Genomic DNA, 24277 nt, shown 5'->3' on the forward strand with positions numbered 1-24277 from the left:
TATGGGTTTCTGCTTCTGACCAACATAGAAGAAACAGGCTACCCTCTAGAATGAAACTAAAAAACTCGAAAAACTACATGAAACAATGGTTTTCAAGACATTGGATATTAGGCCACAAAGGACAGTGATGCCTGAGAGTCAGGGAACAAATAACATGAGACCTATGACTGCTCCAGGTTACTGTTTTGGGAGAGTTTCCAAGCTCTAGAGTAAGGAGGAAACCAGGAGTCTGGCAGACTCTCTAAGGTGAGAAGGAACTGACAGTACAGAGAATCAAAGGCAACTGGAATTCACAAGGCAGATGACTGGAGAGGAGAGGCCCGTACAGAGAAAGAATTCTGGAGATCAGCAGAAGGTCCCTTTGAACATTCAGTAGAGTACTGTTAGCACATACAAGTGAGGGAACTATAGAGGCCAGGGAAAGAACTGTATGAAAAAATTCCAGGGAAAAGTATCCAAAACCTACATGGTACAGGGAAAAGTATCTGTTTCCAAATCACGGACTGGAAAACCTCATAATTCACAGTGTACTGGTTAAAGAACACTGAAAACTCTTGCCTCAGTAGTGGGGAGAAATTAAAATACATAACTGTAAGGTTCTTATACTATGCTTGGAAGTGGCATGTTACTTGAAGGTAGTTAAATGTACATACTATGAACCATAAAGTAGCCACTAAAATAACGAAGAGTAATAGCTAAAAAGTCAAAGGAGGTAACAAAATTATTTACTAAATACTCAATCCAAAAGAAGGCAGAAGGGAGGGAAAAGAATAGAGAGGACAAAAAGTATCAACTCAGATCAAACACATTTAATAAGACCAAGAAATGAAACCTTGTCAAGCAACCTAGTTATACTGGGAATGAACATGGTGCTATTTAGGAATACTGAAGGCATTTTTGTCTTCACAGCAAAGTAAAGGAACAAATGAAGAGCAGATGTTAACAACATCAGTAATATCTTTAGCAGTAACAAAGAAAGAGTAACTTTAAAAACTTACACGAGTTAACTTAAGATCATGTCTCTTAAATTAAAAAATTCACTAAAGATTATTTTTAAACGTCTATGTAGCTCCATTATTGATTTCTTCTTCTATGAGAAAAAAGCCAGAGGAAGGGAGGGGGAGAGAGAGAAGTGAAGAGAAAAAGGAAGGGAGAAGAGGAGGAGGAAGACAGAGGAATACAGAGATCAAATGATTTCAAATTTAGAGGATTTAACATAAACATGCTTCTCTGTAAGACTCATCAGGGGGTAATTTTTTTTTTTTTTTTTTTTTAAAGTTAAGCTCTAGGCCTAACGTGGAGCTTGAACTCATGACCTGAGATCAAGAGTTGCATGCTCTACCAACTGAGCCAGCCAGGTGCCCCACAGGGTAAATTTATTAGACGTGATCATGTGAAATACCCCATACTACCGAGATGATAGATATATTTTTTAATGGAATAAAGAGTTTAAAAACCATGTAAAAGTCTTCAATGGCATCTGGTTTGGGTGATCAGATTAATTAGGATATGTTAATATAGTATACAAGTTATAATACTGAAATCTGTTACACTGGGGGTTTTCAGCAAGTGACTATAGTTACCTTTATCACTTAAAGACATTACCCTTTAAGATCAAGAAGCTTTAAATCCATTCATTCTCCAAGTAAAAATAGTGGTAATAGCCTAATTAACCTTTATCCCTTTGAAGTTCATCCTTGGAGACAGCATCAGCACAGGCATCAAAGTACTTCTGTAAAGTATCAACTTGTCTACACAGGATATCTCTAAAGGTTTCCATTTCAGCCAGTTTTTCACGTAAACTGTGACCTTTCTGCAAAACACACAAAGTGGCGAGGTAATCCAAGTTAACAAAACTGGAATTTATATACTCCTATGATGTTTCATCACCTTTTAAAGTCTACATCTTATTACTGAGGGGATGGGGTAGGGAGAGTTGTCAAGTTCAACGTAACACTCCCAGGAATAGACTTGAACATGACTAATTAGTGGCTTGACAGTGATAAGCCTGAAGGAAGTAGAGAACAGTTAAGTCTGACAATGTGCTAATATAACATTTAGTATTTTCAAATTAAACACTGTGAGGAAAAATTGTGAAAGACTTTGGGCAAACATATTACTCGGTGACCTTTCAAAGGAATAGTGAGTGTCATCTACAGAACTCTTAAGAGAGCGTGTTGTTTGATCATATAGAATTTAATTTCGCTGCACTGGAGTTATTTTACAACTCTTTAAGTAGTAGAAAACTGAGAGCAATGTAAAGTCCACAGAGGTGCAAATTAATTTTCTCCAGTGAACACACTTGGTTACTAATCTCTGAACAGAATATATTTGCATATATTAACAAAATCATTTCACTGTTCTTTACATTCTGCTTTGAGCCAATTTTTTTTACATCTTAACTCATTAATGAATGAAATAAAATCTGATATGTTCATTTTATATTTGTAAGAATCATGATTTTGCACCTTAAAAACCATAACAATATGAAATAAGTTACACTGTGGAATATTTCTTTCAAAAACCTATCAAGTTCTTTTCACAACACTCAGTACTCAATTTATGCTGCCCTATAGCATAACAACAAACCTTGAATGAAGAGGTGGATGTTGCAGAATAGCCACTTGCTCCAGACACCAGTGACACCATAGAGCCATGTCGACGCAAGCTGGATTCAGATCCATATCCAGATTCGGTCTAAAAAGGAAAGTAAACTAAGTGAAAAAAAAGTTAAATAAAAAATACTTCATTATCACAAGAAAAAAAAGTTGTAACTGTGAGGTAATGGGTGTTAACTAAACTTATCGCAATATTCACTTCACAATACATATATATCAAATCATTACTTTGTACACTTTAATACAATGTCACATGTCAATTATATATCAATAAAACTGGAAAAAACACTTAAGAGCAAACAAAAGTTTCCCATAAATAAATAAGGTGATTGTAACAATAATTAGCAATTTGAGTCCACTCAAGAAATACAGGTAACCCAATGGCATAAGTAATGCTTTTCAATTCCTAGTTGCCATTTAATTGGGAAATATACTGAACAACAACTTCATGTTGGGCTAGTGGGCTAGGAGGGTTAAATAACAGGAAAACTACCTTGAGTAGTCAAATTCAGAGACAAAGTAGAATAGTGGTTACCAGGGACTAGAGGAAGGGGGAAATGAGGAGTTGGAATTTTACAGGCAGAGTTTTTGTTGCAGAAAAGGAAAAAGTTCTGGAGATGGATGGTGATGTTCGAGATGGATGTACTTAATGTCACAAAACTGTACACTTAAACATGGCTAAAATGACCAATTGTTACATGCATTTTACCAATAAAAATTGGACAGAACAAGGATAAAAAGATGATGATAGGAAAACTTTCAGTACTATTTCTTTATAGGTGAATCACTTATCCTGACATAGCTCAAATACAACTGTCTCAGTGAAGCCTTTCTTATTACACCAGGCAGTGCGTCTCTGTATTCTCAACCATTCTAGAGCATGATTACGGCACTCAATTAAAATAGTTTTACACTTTGTAATTACGACTGGAGTTGGAACTTCTAGAAGAAGATTGTATCTTTAAAAAATTTTATAGTAACTTCAATAGTTCATAACAGAAAGGAAGTTTCCAATTTAGTCAGTCTGTTAAGTAATCATACCATGGAAGATAATTAATTGAACTCCTGGATATTTGGGTACAGTTAGATTCCGTACTGTAGTACTACTTGGGGTTGGCATTCCTCAGAGCACCAATTTTCACTCTTCTTATAACAAAAGCAGTAATAATAATATATACAAAGGAAATGAACATTTGAAAAAAATACTTCCAAGTACCTGAAACCTGCTCAACTATTTTGGATTTCTGATTACTTTCTATTGTTATTTATTTATTTAAAAAAAAAATTTTTTTTTTCAACGTTTATTTATTTTTGGGACAGAGAGAGACAGAGCATGAACGGGGGAGGGGCAGAGACAGAGGGAGACACAGAATCGGAAACAGGCTCCAGGCTCCGAGCCATCAGCCCAGAGCCTGACGCGGGGCTCGAACTCACGGAGCGCGAGATCGTGACCTGGCTGAAGTCGGATGCTTAACCGACTGCGCCACCCAGGCGCCCCTCTATTGTTATTTTTAAAAAGTACTATGGATAATTTTAGTCTTAGTCACAAAACTTAAGGTAAAAAAATATCTAATCATTTCTGGTATCATGCCTAGTAGCAACATTTAGAAGGTTTTAGAAGTCTCAAGATTAAGACTAGGAATCACTAAAATTAAGCACGATGTATTACAGAAACCATTTCTACTGGCATTTTTACATCCTCTGTGCTCTAGCTCCCGAAAATCCAGTACATTTCCTATATACCTATTGGTTTACCCAAGACATTATTCTAACTGAAAAACATTCTTTTAGGTATAAGAACATTAAGTTTTTATACTGATTTAATTACTAAATTAAATGTTGTGTTATTGTCTTTATGTAAATGATACTAATACTAGTTCAAAACATTTTCCAGTTCAGTATCACTTCATTTAACCGAAGTTCATTATTCTAGGAAGAAGATGGAAAAGGAGGAAGAATGAGAAAGGAGGAAGAGGAATCCAAAATCAAAAGAGTAAAACAGCTCATGGAAAAGAGAAAAGTACCTTAGGCAAAGAGACTAGAAACTTATCCATGTGAAAACCTCTTAAAATTCAAACTTCCAGTATATACTGGTTGCCACACAAAGTGAAATTATCATACTTCAATAATGGTCATTAATAAAACACTCTGTGAAATATACTGCAATATGTTCTTAACTATGAAGTTACTAAGAAATTACATATAAACTTAAGACTGCATGGAATCAAAGCTCTTCTCCAAGATTTACATACATCATCCTAACACAATTCCATACCTCAAAGCAAAACAGTGTTTTAGTGATGAAGCAAAATATGTATTTTTGTGCCAGGAAAACTATTCATGAAACTTTATGTAAAATTGTACCTCAAGAAAATTGGTATTTTTTTTAGAAGATAAAACTAATCTATGACAAAAGAAAATAGGCCAGGGAACGGGGGGAAATGGTTACAAAGAGGCACAAGAAAATTTGGGGGTACAGGTTATAATTGTCCAAACTCAACTGTCCATTTAAAATGGATACATTTTGAGGCACCTGGGTGGCTTAGTCAATTAAGCTTTCAACTCTTTTTTTTTTTTTTTAAATTTTTTTTTTTTCAACGTTTATTTATTTTTGGGACAGAGAGAGACAGAGAATGAACGGGGGAGGGGCAGAGAGAGAGGGAGACACAGAATCGGAAACAGGCTCCAGGCTCCGAGCCATCAGCCCGGAGCCTGACGCGGGGCTCGAACTCACGGACCGCGAGATCGACCGCGAGATCGTGACCTGGCTGAAGTCGGACGCTTAACCGACTGCGCCACCCAGGCGCCCCAAGCTTTCAACTCTTGATATCGGCTCAGGTCATGATCTACACAGTTGTGATACCACGAGCTAGCTCAGTGTGCTCTCTCAAAAGTAAAAAAAAAAAAAAAAAAAAAGGAGAGGTTTGAAGAATGTAATTTGTACCTTAATAAAATAAAAGAAGGTAAGCTTGTTTCAATATCACAGAATCCTACCAAAAGAGAATTCTAACAATCATATAGTTTACAAAAAATAAGACTTTTGAAATAATATCCTAAGCTAGGTTCTTTACCTAAAATGGCTCTAGCTTCTTCTCCTGTCTTTTGATAATAATGTTAACTTTCTAAGGGTGGTGTTTCTACACTTTAATTGTATTGGTTTGGTAAAGGTTTTCATTCAATTTCAATACAGAAGACTGGGGGCGCTTGGTGGCTCCGTCAGTTAAGCGTCTGACTTCGGCTCAGGTCACGATCTCACAATTTGTGGGACCTCACACTTTGGGCTCTGCACTGACAGCTCAGAGCCTGGAGCCTGCTTTGGATTCTGTGTAGTCTCCTCTCTCTGCCCCTCCCCTTGTGCTCTCTCTCAAAAATAAAATAAACATTTTATAAACAAATAAATAAATATAGAAGGTTAGAATTAAAAGTGAGAGGAACCTATAAGACTAAAAATATAAGGTACTCCATAAGTCACTTATCTCAGACAACTATGCGTTATTCATTAATAAATAGAAATTAACCTGAATTGCCTGTTTAAATACAAAACCCTCTTTTGACTTACAAAAAAATTTTATAATATTAAAATAGATTTTGGATGTTTATTTGTAAAATATTCAAAACCAAACAATTTGAAATTTAAATAAATCTACCCTCTCCATCCAGTTGCATTTTATCAATGGGTCTTAGAGGAAGTAAAAACTGCTTATTTTTTTTTTTTTTAATTTTTTTTTTCAGCCTTTATTTATTTTTGGGACAGAGAGTGACAGAGCATGAACAGGGGAGGGGCAGAGAGAGAGGGAGACACAGAATCGGAAACTGGCTCCAGGCTCTGAGCCATCAGCCCAGAGCCCGACGCGGGGCTCGAACTCACGGACTGCAAGATCGTGACCTGGCTGAAGTCGGACGCTCAACCGACTGCGCCACCCAGGCGCCCCAAAACTGCTTATTTTTAAAAGATCTTTTCTTTTAAGATCTTGAAACAAAATAGAAATACAACAAAGTTTTTCTAAAAGTACCTTCACCATAAAACATACCTTTTATCTTCTTGTCTATTTTTTCAGGTTCCACTATTTCAAAACAAGTAATATCTCCTCACAACTAAGACGTGATAGAACAGAGACTCCACTGTAGCAATATTGATAGTGTTGTACATTTTAAGTAATGGATAGTAAATGAATGTGGAGGCTGCGAGTTTAGTGTAACTGTATTTCTACCTCTAATAAAGTTTCACTTAAATAAATTCCATTATGAATTATATAAAATCATTCCAATGAAAAAGAAATATACTAAGCAATTGCATGGTTATTCATTTTAAACAATGGAGATTCATGTTACTCTATTTCAGTTAATAACTGCACTAAGATAAATTTAAATATAAATAAATGTTTAACAAATATACATACAAATACACACACACACTCACACACAAATGAATCCTCACTGTTTAAAATCTAGTCATTTTGGAAATGCTTGTGATTGTACAATGATACTGACATTGCATAAAACATTCTTAATGGTATACACCACAGCATTTAGAGTAATTTTATGACAGCCACAAAATGGACCAAATCATCTTTGGGAATCACAGAATAAAAATTGGAGAACACTCTCATTACTTTAAAAGAATAGATTCAAGGGATGCTTGGGTGGCTCAGTTGGTTGAGCATCCGCCTCTTCATTTTGACTCAGGTCAGGATTCCAGGGTCATGGGATCAAGCCTTATGTCGGGCTCTGAGCTGTCAGCTGGGAGCCTGCTTGGGATTCTGTCTCTCTCCCTCTGTCCCTCTTACCCCACTCGTGTTCTCTCTTTCTTAGATACATGAAAAGTGAAAAGCAAAAAAAAAAAAAGGGATATTTTCAAACTGTATAATTAAGCCTGACTGCCTTTCTTATTCATGTGATGTGGCTCTGATTTAGATTTCTCTAAAAGCATCTAATCTATCACCAAAGATATCAATATTTTAAAAACATTTGGTCATAAGTGCTAAAAATATTTCTAAAGGAAAAGTTATAGGGGCGCCTGGGTGGTTCAGTCAGTTAAGCGTCCAACTTCGGCTCAGGTCATGATCTTGCGTTACGTGAGTTGGAGTCCTGTATCGGGCTCTGTGCTGACAGCTCAGAGCCTGGAGCCTATTTCAGATTCTGTGTCCCCCTCTCTCTCCGCCCCACCCATGCTTGTGCTCTGACTCTTTCCGTCTTTCAAAAATGAATAAACATTAAAAAAAATTTTTAAAAAAGTTATAAAACTATTCTGAAAAGGGACAATGTTCCTGACATCTCCTTTGTCTTCCCAAGATATTCAGTTTAAAGGCAGCAATACTCATCCTGAATTTATAAGGTATGTTATTTGAAGGTGATGTGGGGTGAGGGAAGAAGGATGGAAATGGGGAAAAATTACTTTATTGTCACAACTGATATTCTGTTAAATGTTCTTAAAAACTGTAACATGCTTTTAAAATCTCATTGGTATGATTGGGAAACTTCAGAGGCATGCTAGCTTTTTCTTAATGTCACTTACTTTTCCACAAGAAATATAAAGTTGAGCTTAATTAAAACCTCTAATCACCAATATATATTTTGAAAACACAAAATTCTATCTAAAATTAATAATGCAGAATTCATATATAGTTACTATAGGAATATTTTCCTTTCAATATATCTGCTTAAATACTACAATGAGATCACACCTTTATTATAATATTCCTTTTTATTAACACCACACACACACACACAAAAGTCCCAAAACAAAAACAAAACGCACTCTTTTGGCCACTAGATGGGATCAGTAGCATTTTCCAAGTAGCAGTACACATGGAAAACTGAGGTTACTACTGGTCAAAGTACAATAGTAACGTTTAGACTAATTCCTTTATGTGACCTTTACCTTCTGTATTTTCACTTTTTGAAAAAACTTAAAAGCATAATAAATTAAATCATATAGTTCAAAGTTATGAATTTAATAAAACACCAGAAATGCCTAAAAACTGATTTGAAAAGAAAACTCCCTCAAAGACACAAATTTTATGGTTTGGCTTAATCATGTGGGAGATAAACTTACATATTCTCATTTTGTACAATCTGTTCATCATCCCATCTAGATTCCAAAGGCCGTGGTTAAAAATCATAGCAAAAAGGCTGACTTATTTTAATAGCACCTGCCTTTTGAAAAGCTCATTCTTTTTCCTAGTAACACTCTCCAACAAGAAACACAGCAAAGAAATTTAGACAAATTAAGTAACTTCCTCATGGTGTCAAAAACCATCTAGTTATTAGTGTCAAAGTTCCCCCTAACTCCAACAACACTGTCTCTTTCCATTTTAATTACGGAGAGAATATACAAGATTAATATAAAAACAATGGAGCATTTTCTAGAAATTAAAATTCTGAAACCCATAGTAAAACCAAGTAAGCTTGCTATGCTATAAACATCCACACATCTACCTTCAATACTATTTTAAAGCAAACCACGAGAAGCAAGACACTATTTAACCAAAAGGACTGTGATTTAAAATATCATTTAAGTTGCAGTGGAAACAGTTTTATTCTTGTCTAAGTCAACATAAACATATTATTTGAGATAAGAAAATTTGGCAGAACAATTTCATGTCCGTAAATATTAAAATCTCATCCATTTAGACTTTCAAACACTGATGGACCCCCCTGAAACAACAGCGGTCTCCAGAGTAACAAGAACACAGGATAAGAGAAGACAAGGCTCTAGCATCACTGTAACCACTAGACAACTACACAATCAGTTACTACCTTCTTGGGCTTAATTTTCTAATGTTTAAAATGATATGAGTAGTCTAGGATCATAATTCTCTGTGCCAAACCTAAATACCAAAACTTAGGCTAAAAATGTACATATGCAGTGGAGGCCAAATGTAAGGCCAACTGTAATTCCTTTTTGTTGAACCAGACGGAAAGATGTAACACAATTCATCAATTTAATGTACCAGATAAAGAGAGGTTCAACCCACCCTGATTTCCAGGAATTGTAGCACTTCATGAATCAAAGAAATTTTAAAATATATTAAGAAAATGATACCACAGAGGATTTTTAACATATTCTGGCTGCCTAAATCCTAGCAGCCCTCCACTAAATACTATTTGCTTACTCTCAAGATATTTTTCTCAAATAATACTGGAAAATAGAACATTTGCTCAGATTAGTCCTATAGACCTTTTTCTTTTCAGATCCTAGTCATTCTTGTATCATAATTTAAAAACCAATATCAAGGGCGCCTAGGTGGCTTAGTCAGTTAAGCGTCTGAATCTTGGTTTCAGCTCACGTCATGATTTCACGGGTAGTGAGTGGTTAGTGAGTTCAAGCCCTGCATCAGGCTCTGCACTGGCAGTGTGGAACCTGCTTGGGATTCTCTCTCTCTCTCTCTCTCTCTCTCTCTCTCTCTCTCTCTCTCTGTCCCTCCCCTGCTCATGCTCTCTCTCCCTCAAAAATAAATAAATGAACTCAAAAAAATAAAAATCAGTATCAAGTAAATGATTTGAAGGTCATTTATGGAACCTGGTTATTTATTTTGCATTTTCTTCTGCTGGAACATGAGATGAGCTTTCGTTTACAGAAATATCTAAACATGCAAAGGGTTGTACTGAAATCAGACTGGAGGAGTTAACCAGGGCCTTATCACATGCCCTAGTTAAGTGTTAAAAAGAATGTTAGAGGAACAGAAGAAAATAAGACACTGCCTATTACAATCCCCCAAAATGCCCAAATACAATATGGTACTATAGAAATAGAGGGTAACAACACTCTCTTCTTGACGTTAGAACTTCCTTTCTTGCACTTAGAATTTCAGGCTTTAGATTCCATAACACATCCTTATAGCTAAAGGGGAAATTAGTAAGGTACAAAGTACTTCCTCTGTAGCAAAAGCTGTTGACACAACCAGTGATGCAAAAGATGATTCTAAACAATTGTGACACTCTGAAATTCAGACTTATCTTAAAAATTTTTTTTTTTCCTTCCTTTAAGAGAATCTGGAGGTCCAACTGTCTTTTTTTTCTCAGTGACATTAAAATGGAGGTGAGAAATAACTAGATAGCTATCAAATGAAGCTGTATAAATGAAGTCTGTTAAATAATTTTTCCACTCTAGTTTTAGAAAACAAGTACCAAGTTTTAGAAAACAAGTAGAGAGATCTTTTTTGTTTTTCTTTCAGAGGAGGGCTGATGAGAGTTGAGTAACTTTCTAAAAAATGGATGTTTTAGATATTAATTCCAGAGAGCCACCTTGGATAAATTGTAACAACAACAGTAAAAGCCAATATTTAAGATACTTACTTTGTACCAGGCATGATGCTAACACTTTAAGTGCATTATCTCATTTAATTCTTTCCATAGCCTATGTGAAATAGGTATTATTAGTATACTCATTTTACAGGTGATTTTATTTATTGTCTTCAGAGTCACACAAATGGGAGCCAGGATTTAATTCCAGGTTCAAGAGCCCATGATGTTACTTATTATATGCTATATTGCCTCAATATCCAGAGACTTTGCTTCTACTTCTTTCAAATGTATCCCTTTTTCTATTTTCCTATTGCTATTCCCTAGTTCTGGCCAATGAGAGACTCATTTGGATAAATTCTCCAGCTTTCTAACTACTTTCAAGTCTTGTTCCTCTTAAAATCCTTTCTAGTATAACCAGAGTAGTCCTTTAAAAATAGATATCTGATTCTTTACTTCCTGTTTTAAATCCTATTTGGCTTCCTATTTCCATAAGATCAAGTCCATACATTGCCTATAAGGCAATGTTAGAGGGAGAAATAGAATTACTCTAAACGACTATCAGTATCCATAAGCATTTACTGGCCATTATTTAAAATGTGTTATGTCAGAATTGCTGTAATGGAGTCTTTTGTTCTAGCATATCTTTGTCGTAAGGAGATATCACCCGTTTTGAAATAGTGGAACCTGAATTAATAGACAAGGAAATAAGTGTGCTTCACAATGAAAAAATCTTTAATAATACTTTATAGTATTTATATTATATCATAAGTGCTTGATAAATGTTAACTAATATATTTCTTCTTCACCCCCCTCACACAGGAAGGATATTCCTTTATATCTCTACTCCAAAAACACTTAACAGGGGAGAATAAATATAATAAATAAAAAAAGAAGCTAGCAGCAAATGTAACAAACTTATCAATACTACTCTTTAACTTTCTTATTTTATAGTTTGCCCTAGAAAAAAGGGTCATTGCATATCTTCTTTCAGAAGGAAGTTCCACAGGCACAGGATATAGAAGTCATAATTCTATTTTTTTTTTCTCTAAGTGCAAAGAGATGACAGTGGCAAAATGACTTTTTGAAGCTCCCTTAAATGTCCCAGTAAGAGAAAAAAGCAGATTTTCAATGTTTAGTAAGTATTTGCAGGTTTACTGAAATGTTAAGAGTATAGTTAGCCAAGGAAACTGAACCATAAATTCTCTGCAAAGATCCTGAAAGAAATACATTCACATAAAACAATGGTAAGCAAATGAATGTTCTTTATTATTCTGAAACTTTGGCCTCAAACCTAAATTTTCTAAAGAAGGTATGCATTCCTTTATTAGGGGTTAAGGGAGAAATCTAGATCTATATCAAACACGAAAAAATACACATAACTTATTCCTGGATGGAGGAAAAGCAACAAAACAGTATATTATCATTTAAGTACAAATATAAGTCTGTACATGCAAAGGAAGTATCTGAAGAATGAATAGTGGTCATTTCTAAATGGCCTAAATATTCATTTTCTTTTTTGTAGTTTTCAGTATTGTCCATATTGTTTGAAGTATTTATAGTAATCAAGTATCACTTCTACAAAAATAAACACAAAAAAATAAAGTCACAGAACACATTTTTAATGTATCTCATTTAAAAAGGGTCAAAAAACTAATAATACTGGTAAAGTTGCAGTGAAATGAATACCCACAAATTCTACACATGGAATGTACATTAGTGCAATCCTTTCTGAAAGCACTTTTGACAACAGATATCAAAAGTGCTCATATCCTTAAACCTAGCAATTCTACCTCTCAGAAACTATTATAAAAACACAACTAACCTGCAGAAAAATGCTTTATGTAGGAAGGCAGTAAATACTAAATGCAAAAACCAAAAAAATCTAGAGGCCTAATAATATGAAATATATACTAAAATTACAGTACATTAAAACACTAACAAAGCTATATTGTAAGAAAAAAATTGTACTAGATGGAAAGGAAAACAGGATAGAAACTTTATCTCCATAAGGCTTTGGTGAGGGCATGGGATGTAAACACAGAAGGTAGTTTTGTATTTTTTTTCCTTATAATGATTAAGTATTACTTTAAAAATTTTTTTCAACGTTTAATTATTTTTTTGGGGACAGAGAGAGACAGAGCATGAACGGGTGAGGAGCAGAGAGAGAGGGAGACACAGAATCGGAAACAGGCTCCAGGCTCTGAGCCATCAGCCCAGAGCCCGACGCGGGGCTCGAACTCATGGACCGCGAGATCGTGACCTGGCTGAAGTCGGATGCTTAACCGACTGCGCCACCCAGGTGCCCCTAAGTATTACTTTTAAAAACCAGAGTGGGACAATAAAATCTAATCAACAGAACTATTCTCAGGAATGATTTTTAAAGACTTGAATTAAATGATGACAGTACATAATTACTCCTTTATCCCTCTACAGACCAAAGGGATGCGTCTGAAAAGAAAAAGGGACTAGAAAATGAACAGTGATAAAAGCATTCCTACCAATGATCATAGCTGGTCTGTCAAGGACATGGACGTTCTGTGACTAAACACTGACAAAAATGTTTTCAGCTAGGATATTCATTTACTTTGCTACCTATTCTTATTGTTTCTAACCCAAAGCTATACTTCATCCTTCAATTCCAAACCAACCCAGAATATTTACCAGACAATAAAGACGACAACATAAGCAAATCTTTTTTAGGCTATTAGCTAAAAGGATTTATTTAATGAAAAGAGCAGTTTTGTGTTCTTTGATTTTTTAAGAAATATTTTCTCCCAGATAATGTCCAATATATTCAGCAAGTAAAATCAGAGAAGTTTTCACTGATGTCAATATGCGTGAGCCATGCCACCCACTATTACTTTTCTACATCAAACACAGAAAGAACAGAATCCAATCTGTCTTGGTAACTGTCAGAAATCTTCCCTCCTGATTAAATAAAAATTCAAATATAATATTGAAACACTGTAAAAAATAACTTTTGTAGCATAAAGTCTCATTTTAATATTTTCTACAGTAATGATATAGAAGTTACTGAACTCTATATTAACTGACTCCTTTAGTCTTTCTTATCTAAAGAAACATTTTCAAAGCAAATTAGAGACTAATAAAGGATAGAAGAAAAAGCTGAAAAGTTAATAGTATTTATGTAAATTGTTAGTAGTAAGTATGCGGCAAGCATTATAAAAACTTGCAAATTTGGTAAATGCCATACAAAATTATAGATTACAGTTTCAGAATATTATGTGTGTATAACTGCCAATCAATCCCACCCTACCCAAAGCACATGTAAATATGCAATTAATTATAAATGGACCAAGAGTGGCCAGTTCCTAGAAACCTAGAGTGAAGAGGCAATCAGATTTATTTAAGATATTTACTTTGAGGAATGTCAAGAGATTCGGGCAGTTAGGAGTAGGAGCTGAAGCCAAACAGAAGCCAAACAGGAAAAGGTCATGACAAACCAACAAAAAGAAACTAAGAGTAGGATGGGAGAACAAAAGTTATGAATAAACAGGAACTATGAAAGAGGGAGAAGAACAGACTGAAACTAAGCTACATTAACTATAGGTGGGGAACAGGTGATGGGACAGTAACAGTTTTGTGAATAAGAGCACTCAGAGTTAAGTATACAGATCCAATTTTCTTTGTAGGCAGGGCATTCTAATTTTTCTTGGTTCATGGCAATATTCTCATTTCTCAAGGTTAACATGAGTTGACCTTATTTCCTGTAACTTAAAAAGCTTAATTAAAATGAATGGACCTATGGTCAATACCTATGGGATCTTTTCAAATTTTCAATATTTATCTGATCTGGACAACTATGTTCAGCTTTAGCAGATGCTACAAAAGTCTCCCAAAGTGTCTGCACCAATTTACACCTGTTACTCTACATCCTCACCAACACTTAGTATTAAGTCCTTTTTTCTTTTTATTTATTTATTTATTATTATTATTGTTGTTGTTTAAGGTCACCCTGCCTGGCGGATGTGCATTTCCCTGATAACTTAATGGCATAGAGGACCTTTTCACATGTTTATTATCCATTTGAATATCCTGTTTTATGAAATGCCAGTTCCAGTCTTTTGGATATTATTTTTTAAGTTTACTTATTTTGAGAGAGAAAGAGAGAGAGAGAGAGAGAGAGAGAGAGAGAGAGAACACAAGCAGGGAAGGGGCAGAGATAGAAAAGCTCAAGCAGGTTCTGCACAGAAACCAATGCAGGGTTGAATCTATGAATTGTTGAGATCAGGACCTGAGCTGAAATCAAGAGTCAGATGCTTCACTGACTGAGCCACCCAGGTGCCCCAACTATTTTTGTTAAATTGAACTGTAAACTCTTCTTACTGATTTGCAGGGCTCTCCCTGTCTTTTTGACATAAATGTTGTCAAGCTAGATCTCAACTAGCTACACAGTTAATGTGATTAGCTGCCTAAATATCTTCTTTTTTCCCTGATGTAAAATCCTCTGATTCCTCTTTTACCATCTAGGTAAAATATAAACACCTTCCACAATTAAAAGAGCATGGCTAAAAATTCTAAGCTAATGACATTCCCTCTTTTCTGTATGATATACTTTACTGAATATTTAGAAATCAATATTTAGAATTCCATCATATGGAAATGCAAACTGCAAATGGCAGCTCAGGTGAATTCAGCTTTCAAAAATTCTAGGTAACAAAACCTTACAAAGTTATTTTGAAAGCCCTTGGCAATTAAGTTATTTTTTATTCCAGAACACTAAGAATATTTAAGAGGGTTGGTAGTTTGTTTTCCTTGATTTCACCTCAAACCTCAAAAGTGCTGGCTGGTAGTATCTACATTTAGGTGTTAAAAAAATTATTAACCATGTATGGATTATCACTGCAAGCAATTTAGCGATTAACTCACTGGTAGGAACTGACCAAAGTCTTGACCTTAATCCAGAGACATAAGGAACTTTTTTAAAAAATTTTTTAAGTTTATTTATTCATTTTGACAGAGAACAGAGCTCATGAGTGGGGGAGGGGCAGAGAGAGGGAGAGAGAATCCCCAAGCAGCCTTTGTGTACAGCCAGCACAGAGACCGATGTGGGGCTTGAACTCACAAACTGTGAGATCATGACGTGAGCCAAAGTCAAGAGCCGATGCTTAACTGACTGAGCCATCCAGGCATCCCGACATAAGGAACTTCCTCTGCTAGTTCTTTGTAGTTCAGTTGTGATCCCAACCACTTGGGTTTTTCTACAGCTTATACGAGAAAATGACAGACCTTTGACTACTTCAGCAGCTGCTAAATTTGCACTTCTCTCAAAAATTAAAACTTTTGAATGTTAAGAGAAAAGTAAAATTTGATTCCATCTTATTCCCTCCATCACTATGGTATGATGCAAACAGGTAAATGGAGAACTAGTAATCCACCAATCTCATGAAATTACTTATATAAAGAATACACCACGGGTGCGTGACTGGCTCATTCAGACCTTGGGGTCATGAGTTCAAGCCCCATGTTGGGTGTAGAGATTACTTAAATAAAAACAAAACAAAACCAAAAATAGTCGTTAAAAAGTTACATTTGCATTCTTAAGCCTTTGCCAAGTAGATCAGATTCAAAATGCAAAGCTAGGTTTATATGATAATCATTTATAAAGCAGACAAGTATAGAATCTCCAGTATCTGTTAAGAACTTTTTCCACTATTATAGTTCATTAAATATGGCAGAGATAGTATGACTTTACATGACCTTGGTATTTAAGAAGTGCTAAGAACAGGTGTATTCTATCATCTAGCTATTTTTAAATAGTTTCCTAATAAGCGTATGTCAAATTTAAGACAAAAGAAAGTAAAATTTCAAATAAGCAGAAACTGCTCCTAAAGATAGAGAAAAAGCACCAAAATCAAGCTGACCATGAGACCGTACATAAAAAAATATTTAATTATGCCAAATAGCAACACAGTTTCTAAGAGATCTTCAAACGGAGTCTTGGGTATCATTTAGATGGCTCAACCATGAGCACATTTCGGTAAGAAACTTTTTTCATACTCCATCTCATTTCAAGTAAAATGTGTAAGTTCTTTTCAAAAATTGTCTTCCATCTAATTTCCTCGGAAATCCCTAAACTTCTCAGACTAAGAATAAGCCTTTCTTCTGAAAGTATTCAACAGAACTTCAGATATGAATTAGTGGGCCTTCACAAAAGCATAGGAATAAATCAGCAAACATTAAATTATGGAACTGCCTACATGCAGATTCCCACTACAGAAAATGAACATCTGTATAATCATTACCATTTGGATTCTTCCTGCTTAACTATGTTATCTTCCTATGACTCCTCATGTTTTGGATAATTTCCAAAATATGGGAAAGGTCTGTGTGGCCCCTGATCACCAACATTTCAGATCTACTAAGGTTTTTCCCTCATGGAAATAAAGGAATGTCATGACTACCACAAACAAATTATCTGAGCCAAAAAGCGTAACTTTTTCAATATGATTCTTAAATCTGCTAGTGCCAGGGGAGCCTTCCTGCTAGTTTTTTTTGAGGTGTGGGGTGGTACGGTGGGGCAGTATACTCATTTCACAGTAAGAAACTGTTTAGTTAAAATCATATTTATTGCAATTGTAGAAGATCCTAGGAATAATCCTATGACTCTTTTAGATAATACCATCAACAGACAGCTTATCACATTTCTTTGAGAAGCTAATTATGCAGAAAATGTTCACAGAGGCCCTTTGATAATAGACCATCCATATTAGAAAAATGTTTAATCCAAATAAAAATAACACCTTATCTTTACCTTCATACAGCTTTTAGTCTTCAAATAATTTTCATGAACACCATCTCACTTGACCTCAAGACAATATGAGAGATGGCCAAGAGATTAAAAAATTACAAAAAAACTTTGTCTTTAAAAATCATTTTACTTAGTAGTGTCTCAAATCTTACGAAGAAATGCAGAATATGAATGGACTCCACACAATATTGCACACTATTGCATAATACTCCACACTATTGCAAAATAAAATTACTGGTCTGGTATACGTATGCCCCTTGGTATACTTTAAACCGAAGTAGATTCTTCAAATATAAGAATGAACTCAGGAATATCTTTCTTCCACAGGGGCTACTGTCTAATGTCACACCGAATTATGCAACTAACTTCCAATATAATGAGAGCATTTAAATCACAGAATCATCTTTCTTAAACTTTTCTTCTAGTAAGCAAGTTATTCTGAAATGAATACCAAGGAGAACAAAACAATAGCAGAGAATATAGAATGTAATGGATTTCTATTCTAAGATCAATCATGAAGAATGAAAGAAAAACAACTTCAAAAATTCCAAATTTCCCCCACAAAATTTGTTTTACAATACTGTAAATTGTTTCAACTGGAAAATTTATGTGCTCAATGCTTTGCTGATTCCTACAAAGTTGTATATTTGAGTCTTTAGGGGAGCTTATGGTCTAAAATACACACAAGAGATATGAAGAACATATAAAAACTATGGGAATACTGTGATTCAAGAAGCCCAATGATTTAAGTCAACAAAATATATTCTACATAAATACATATTTATAAGGATGGCAGATGTGCTTGTTGGCTAAAAAACTGGTGCTCAGGTCAGATAGACCTGGACCTGAATGCTGTGGCTCCTTCACTGATTAGCAATTTGACCTTGGACAAGTTACTTAATTTGTTTCAATTTCTTAATCCATAAAAGTAGGATAAGAATCTTACAAGACTATGAGAGTAAAATGAGATAACGTGTATAATGTTTATCACCATATCTGACACACATTAATCCTCAAAACTGTTAGCTATCACCACCACATTGCTGAAGAAGTCCTGTAAGAATTTTTGGTGTATGTGAGCGTGTGTATGTGTGTGTGTGTGTGCACGTGTGTGAAATGGATTGATACACAGTTATTATAAAGAGTAAAAGGGCTACCTGGGAAGGAAGGAACAGAAACCTTTAATATCTTCCAGATAGTAAAAATTACTAAAGCCTGTCAGGAAAGCCCTAACAGAGGCCCAATAGCAAGAAAAGGCAATGAAGGACCATCTGATGACATCAGAAGAGAAAAAGGCCCACTCTTCCAAGTGTTCTGTGTCCTCACAAGGGCAGGTGGTGAAATGAGGAATTAACTGTAAATTGAACTGAATGAGCTGGAATGATGGGAATTTATCAATTCTGAAGTACTCTTGGTTTATCATGACTAGGCTACTTTGCTTGCTTGATCATTTTGTTTTGTTTTTGTGCGGGTGGGGAGGGTGATGTGAGGGGGAAGGGATATATACAGCATACTGTCATCTTTCCTCCACTAAGTAACTTGTCAAGGTCACACAGTTATTATATAGTATAAGCAGTAGTGCCAAGATTCAATCCCATATCTGTCAGACCCCAGAATCCACTGCTCAAACAGTAACCAAATAATACAATGCTCTTTTTGAGAGCCCATGGGCAGAAAGATGAATTCGTATTTGTCTTGCATATATATGGCAGTAGAACTCAAATGATAAACGGATCTAATCTGCAGGAGGTGAGCTTATGGGAATGATTTCCAAATACTCAGTCTACCAATGGAACTGAGTGAAAGCAGAATCAACATAAAATTGAATCCTAAGCATCCAAGAACTAAAAGGTAGTAGAGTCTCATGCAAGTTACTTAAATTTAATCTAAACCTCCATTTTCTCTACGTAACATAACACTTCCCTCACCTATCAGACGAGCAGGGAGAATATAAAGCACATGAGTACATAATGCAATCATTAATACTCGGGTGATCCTCAATAAGTAGTAGCTCCTATCATCATCAACATGCGTTAACAATTTGATATTAATTTTGAGTATCAATATAACAATGCATGCTAAAATAGTAAAATTACTAAATTTAGGTTCCGATATGTAATATTCTTTGGTAATAGTGAAGAATGAATTAGGAAATATATCCTCATTACCTCCCTGTTTCTGGTCTACAGAAAAAAACAACAAGAAACCAAAAAAAAATTTGCTGTTATGTTTGGAGATACCATTTGAATTTTTTCCCTCCTATTAGTTCACTAACTCAAACAATTTATTTTTGGAATTCATATTCAATTAAAATTTTCATTGATATGTTGCTTAGTTGGCATATATCACATATTTTATATTAAAAAATTATATATATATATATATATGCTTATTTATTTATTTATTTATTTATTTATTTATTTATTTATTTTTAGAGAAAGAGCACGAGCATGGGAGGGGCAAAGGGAGAGGGAGAGAAAGGATCTTAAGCAGGCACCACACCCAGTGTGGAGCCAGACAGGGTCTTGATCTCACGACCTTGACTGAGGTCAGGACCTGAGCTGAAATCAAGGGTAGGACAATGCTTAATCGACTGAGCCATCAGGCTCCCCTACACTTAAATAATTATTAATAAAAATCATAATTAACAATGATTTCTTCTTGTCTATGAATAAACTATTTTTAGAAATCAGGAAGAAAAAGTCTGCATAATGTATCTGAAATCTTGCTGCTGAATCTTTTTTCTAAAAACTTAAAGTTCACCAAAAATCTGTTATCTCAGCTTAAGTCACACTGCACTAATAAAACTCAGATTAAACCTATCCATTGTTCAATGATGCAAAGAAATCAATGATACGGAAGAAATATATGCTTTATGCATCCTTCTTCACTTGTGGAGAAAATACAAAATGGGAACCTGCAAAGAATTCAGGTTCAGCTTTACTAAGAAAAACAAGCAAAATAAGATATGCTTAAAACAGAAAAAAAAAATCCTTATAATCAACTAATCAGTTAATCAACTGATTAAGCTTTTAAAAGTCATCTCAGTTAAAAATATAGAAATTAGTTCTACTAAATGATATCTTTAATCATTAGTAAAAGGGTTGGCCCTGATTAAATACACAAACCACGCTACTCTCTTTATGTGCATACACATTTAGCAACTCTCACTGAATGTAGAATACTTCAGTCAAAAACAACAGGTATAATTTAGTAAATTTAGTTGTCACTCTATAAAGCCCTTTCTTTTTTACTGTCATAAATGAGAAAATATATCAGCCACTCTGGTAAGTAATCTTACATATTTTATCTCATGTATTACTTATACACACCAAGAAGAGGTAAATTATCATGCCAAAAGTCACGTATGTCATACACAGCACAGGATGTAGTGTTTGAATCGAGGTCAGCCTGGATTCAAAGCATTCAGATTCTGGGATTTTAGCTCACCTCTTTTTTTATATAATAGAAAACTATTAGCCATTTTTTCAATTTTTAGACTCTTTTCTGAATAATATAATAACCAACATTCACACGATTTTAAGATTTTATTTAATTTTTTTACATTTATTTATTTTTGAGAGACAGAGAGAGACAGAGAGAGACAGAGTAGGAGGCAGGGAGGGGCAGAGAGAGAGAAAGAGACATAGAATCCGAAGCAGGTTCCAGGCTCTGAGCTGTCAGCACAGAGCCTGACACAGAGCTCGAATTCACAAATGGTGAGATCATGACCTCCGCAGAAGTCGGATGCCCAACTGACTGAGCCACCCAGGTGCCCCTAAGATTTTATTTTGAAATGATCTCTACACGTAACTTGGGGCTTGCACTCACAACTTCGAGATCAAGAGTAGCAGATTCTTTGGACTGACCCAGCCAGGCACCCCAACACACAAAATTTTAAACCAGTTTTCAACTAAAGCTAAAACAGAGAGGAAAGAAATGGGCATTACAGCCAATTTTCTTTATGCCAGGAAAAATTTATAATCAATAATCAAGAAATAAAAGCTAATATATGATTCATACCAAAAAGAATGCCTGTCGTACCTCAAATCAGACAGGTTCTTCTTGTTTATGTGTGTGTGCATGTTGTATATGTGCATGTTTTGCATCTGTTAAGTGACCAAAACAGGTGTTTCAACTACAACTCTGTGAAACCCAAATAAACAAGTACAGACAAGTATGCAAAGCACAAAGTTCTCTTAAGTCACACTCAGGAATAGCATCGTGAATTTATACCTTTCCCTATTCCTTGTTTTATCATAATATACTGAATTCACTAATGCTGCAGATTTATTAATATCTACTTAGTCTACTTACCAATTATTATTCACAGCTTTAAATTACAATGTGGCTTATACATTTACCTAAGAAAGGCTTTCTAAAGGTTTATTATTAGATGGCTTCTTATTTACAAAAATTAAGTGATTTACAAATATTTACACTATGAATTTACCCAAACAGCTATAGAGGACTGCAAAAATTAACATGTAAGTTTCTAAATATTAGGGTATTATACCCAATATTATTTCAAAAGTCCTTTTATCCAGATCATAAAAGAGGCATTAACTATGAAGCAAATCCTAAGTATAAAAATCAAGAATATGTTTTATTTTTAAAAAGGCATATTTTTTTTAATTAACAATTAAACACATTTGTTGGGGTGCCTCTCAACTTGCTAGATGGGGTGCTACCCGACTCATGTATTGTTTAACGAAGTCAATTAAATCTTCAAAAAATAAATAAAAATATTTGTTGTAGCAAATTGCTTCAGAACAACTCAAGTGTTAGAAATAAAATTAGTTCAAAAATTTATAGGGACGCCTGTAAGCGTCTGACTTTGGCTCAGGTCATGATCTCATGGTTTGTGAATTCGAGTCCGGCATCGGGCTCTGTGCTGGCAGCTCGGAGCCTGGAGCCTGCTTCAGATTCTGTGTCTTCGTCTCTCTCTGACCCTCTCCTGCTCACACACTCTCTCTCTCTCTCTCAAAAGTAAAAATTAAAAAATTTAAAAAAATTTACACCTGTACTGCTTTAATCTTTACCACTCAAATATTGTTCAACTTTTCAATAACACGTTACATTTAAAAACTTTTTAAAAGAATTACTACCAGTCTCTTGCTTAATCCTTCATGGATGGATAAACATTGGAGACCCTACCTTGTGCTGTTCGATGGCATCTATCCATTGTTGTCTGTGATCTGGATCCTGAGCACGAAGATACCAAACGCTATCATTTACACTAATATCAAATCGACATTCATCAAAATCATGAGGCTGTGGAGAAAACAGTAGAAAATGAAAAGCTAGTTATATTCTTAGAAGTGTTACACCCTATAGCAAAAACGAACATATACATTCTGGCTGTTGCAAGACGCCTGTTATTCTTTCGTTTCTACTCAAATAACTTTTTTTGAAGATGTCTCACATAAAGAGCACAACAAGAGCATAGTTACCAAAAACTAAGTTTCATTCACTATTCTTATAAATGAGTTGATACGTAAATATATTTAAAAAAAGAACGGAGCTAATATTTTCATCAACTGCTTCCAATTAGCTTAACTAGTGGGAATGCCACCAAAAGCACACACACAAAATAGGCCAAGTTTTAGGGATGATATTTACTACTTTTTCCCCTGGCTCTATCATTCAAAAGTAAATGCTCATCATGAATAGTTGTATTTCATTCAATGTGATAAAATATTTTCACATTCTGTGACAAAATAATGTTAACATTTGCCCTCAAGTATTTCAAATTAACTTCTAGCTTTTTAAATATCTTTGATAGTAACAGCCAGGAGAGTTTTGAATGAAAAGAAAAATAAAATAAATATTACATCAGACCTCTATTAGATAGAGGAGATTGTCTCTATCAAAATGTAAACATCTCATAAAAATATCATTTGGTTCAGTCTTTCACATTCTTTAAAATGAATATTTTATATCCTTGACTTTTGTCCAGTAAATGAATTCAAATATGACAGGACCCCATCACATATACCACCTCTTCTTTTACCAGAGTATTGAGAGTCAACGAATTTCTTCTCCTGTGAACAATTTTATCTATAGAGGGGAAAAAGTTCTCCCTGCCCAATGTAACAATTAACTTATTTGATAAACAGAATCTACATATTGTATTTCTAAGGTTTGTTTATTCTTTCCTCCCTTTAACAGTATCAATCTTTTATCACCTTATGTGTTTGTTTAGGAAAAACATTTGAACTCTACAATGTCCTTTAGATTATGAAACAGTTTCTCTTTTAAGATTAATACAACAAATCATGGTTCTGACTAGCTAAAGGATATAAATTAAGTATTTTCTGAATCACTATATGCTAGACATCATAGTTCAGACTGTGGTGGGAGGTAGAATATACTAGAAAGAAGAAAAAGAAAAAAACAAGACAATGCATACCCTGCTTCAGTAATTAAGAATACAGAAACACATTAAAAAAAAAAAACCAATACTTAACAATCATAAATACAATGATTACTAGAAATTTAATGAAATGCCAAACATTCAAGTCTTAAGAATGGAATTCAGTTCCTAAAAAAAGTTTCTTGGAGGAAGGGAAGAATACACACTATCTGAAGAACCAAGTAAATAATTTAACTGATTAGGTCTACTGTTCTAAATAGGCCA

At 34.7% G+C, this 24277-nt stretch overlaps 1 protein-coding gene across 2 annotated transcripts in view; it reads right to left on the reverse strand.

Annotated features, from left to right (window-relative positions):
• Positions 1-24277, reverse strand: part of CERT1 (ceramide transporter 1) — a 106360-nt gene that overhangs the window by 45672 nt on the left and 36411 nt on the right. For both annotated transcript variants that reach the window (XM_047844289.1, XM_047844209.1), the window contains exons 4-6: positions 22795-22911; positions 2590-2697; positions 1675-1813 (exon numbers count right to left, since the gene is read on the reverse strand). In XM_047844289.1, the coding sequence (XP_047700245.1) occupies positions 1675-1813; positions 2590-2697; positions 22795-22911 (364 nt within the window). The remainder of the gene's footprint in view (positions 1-1674; positions 1814-2589; positions 2698-22794; positions 22912-24277) is intronic.

The sequence above is a fragment of the Prionailurus viverrinus genome, chromosome A1, assembly GCF_022837055.1.
Source record: "Prionailurus viverrinus isolate Anna chromosome A1, UM_Priviv_1.0, whole genome shotgun sequence".
In the NCBI taxonomy this organism is placed as follows: domain Eukaryota; kingdom Metazoa; phylum Chordata; class Mammalia; order Carnivora; family Felidae; genus Prionailurus; species Prionailurus viverrinus.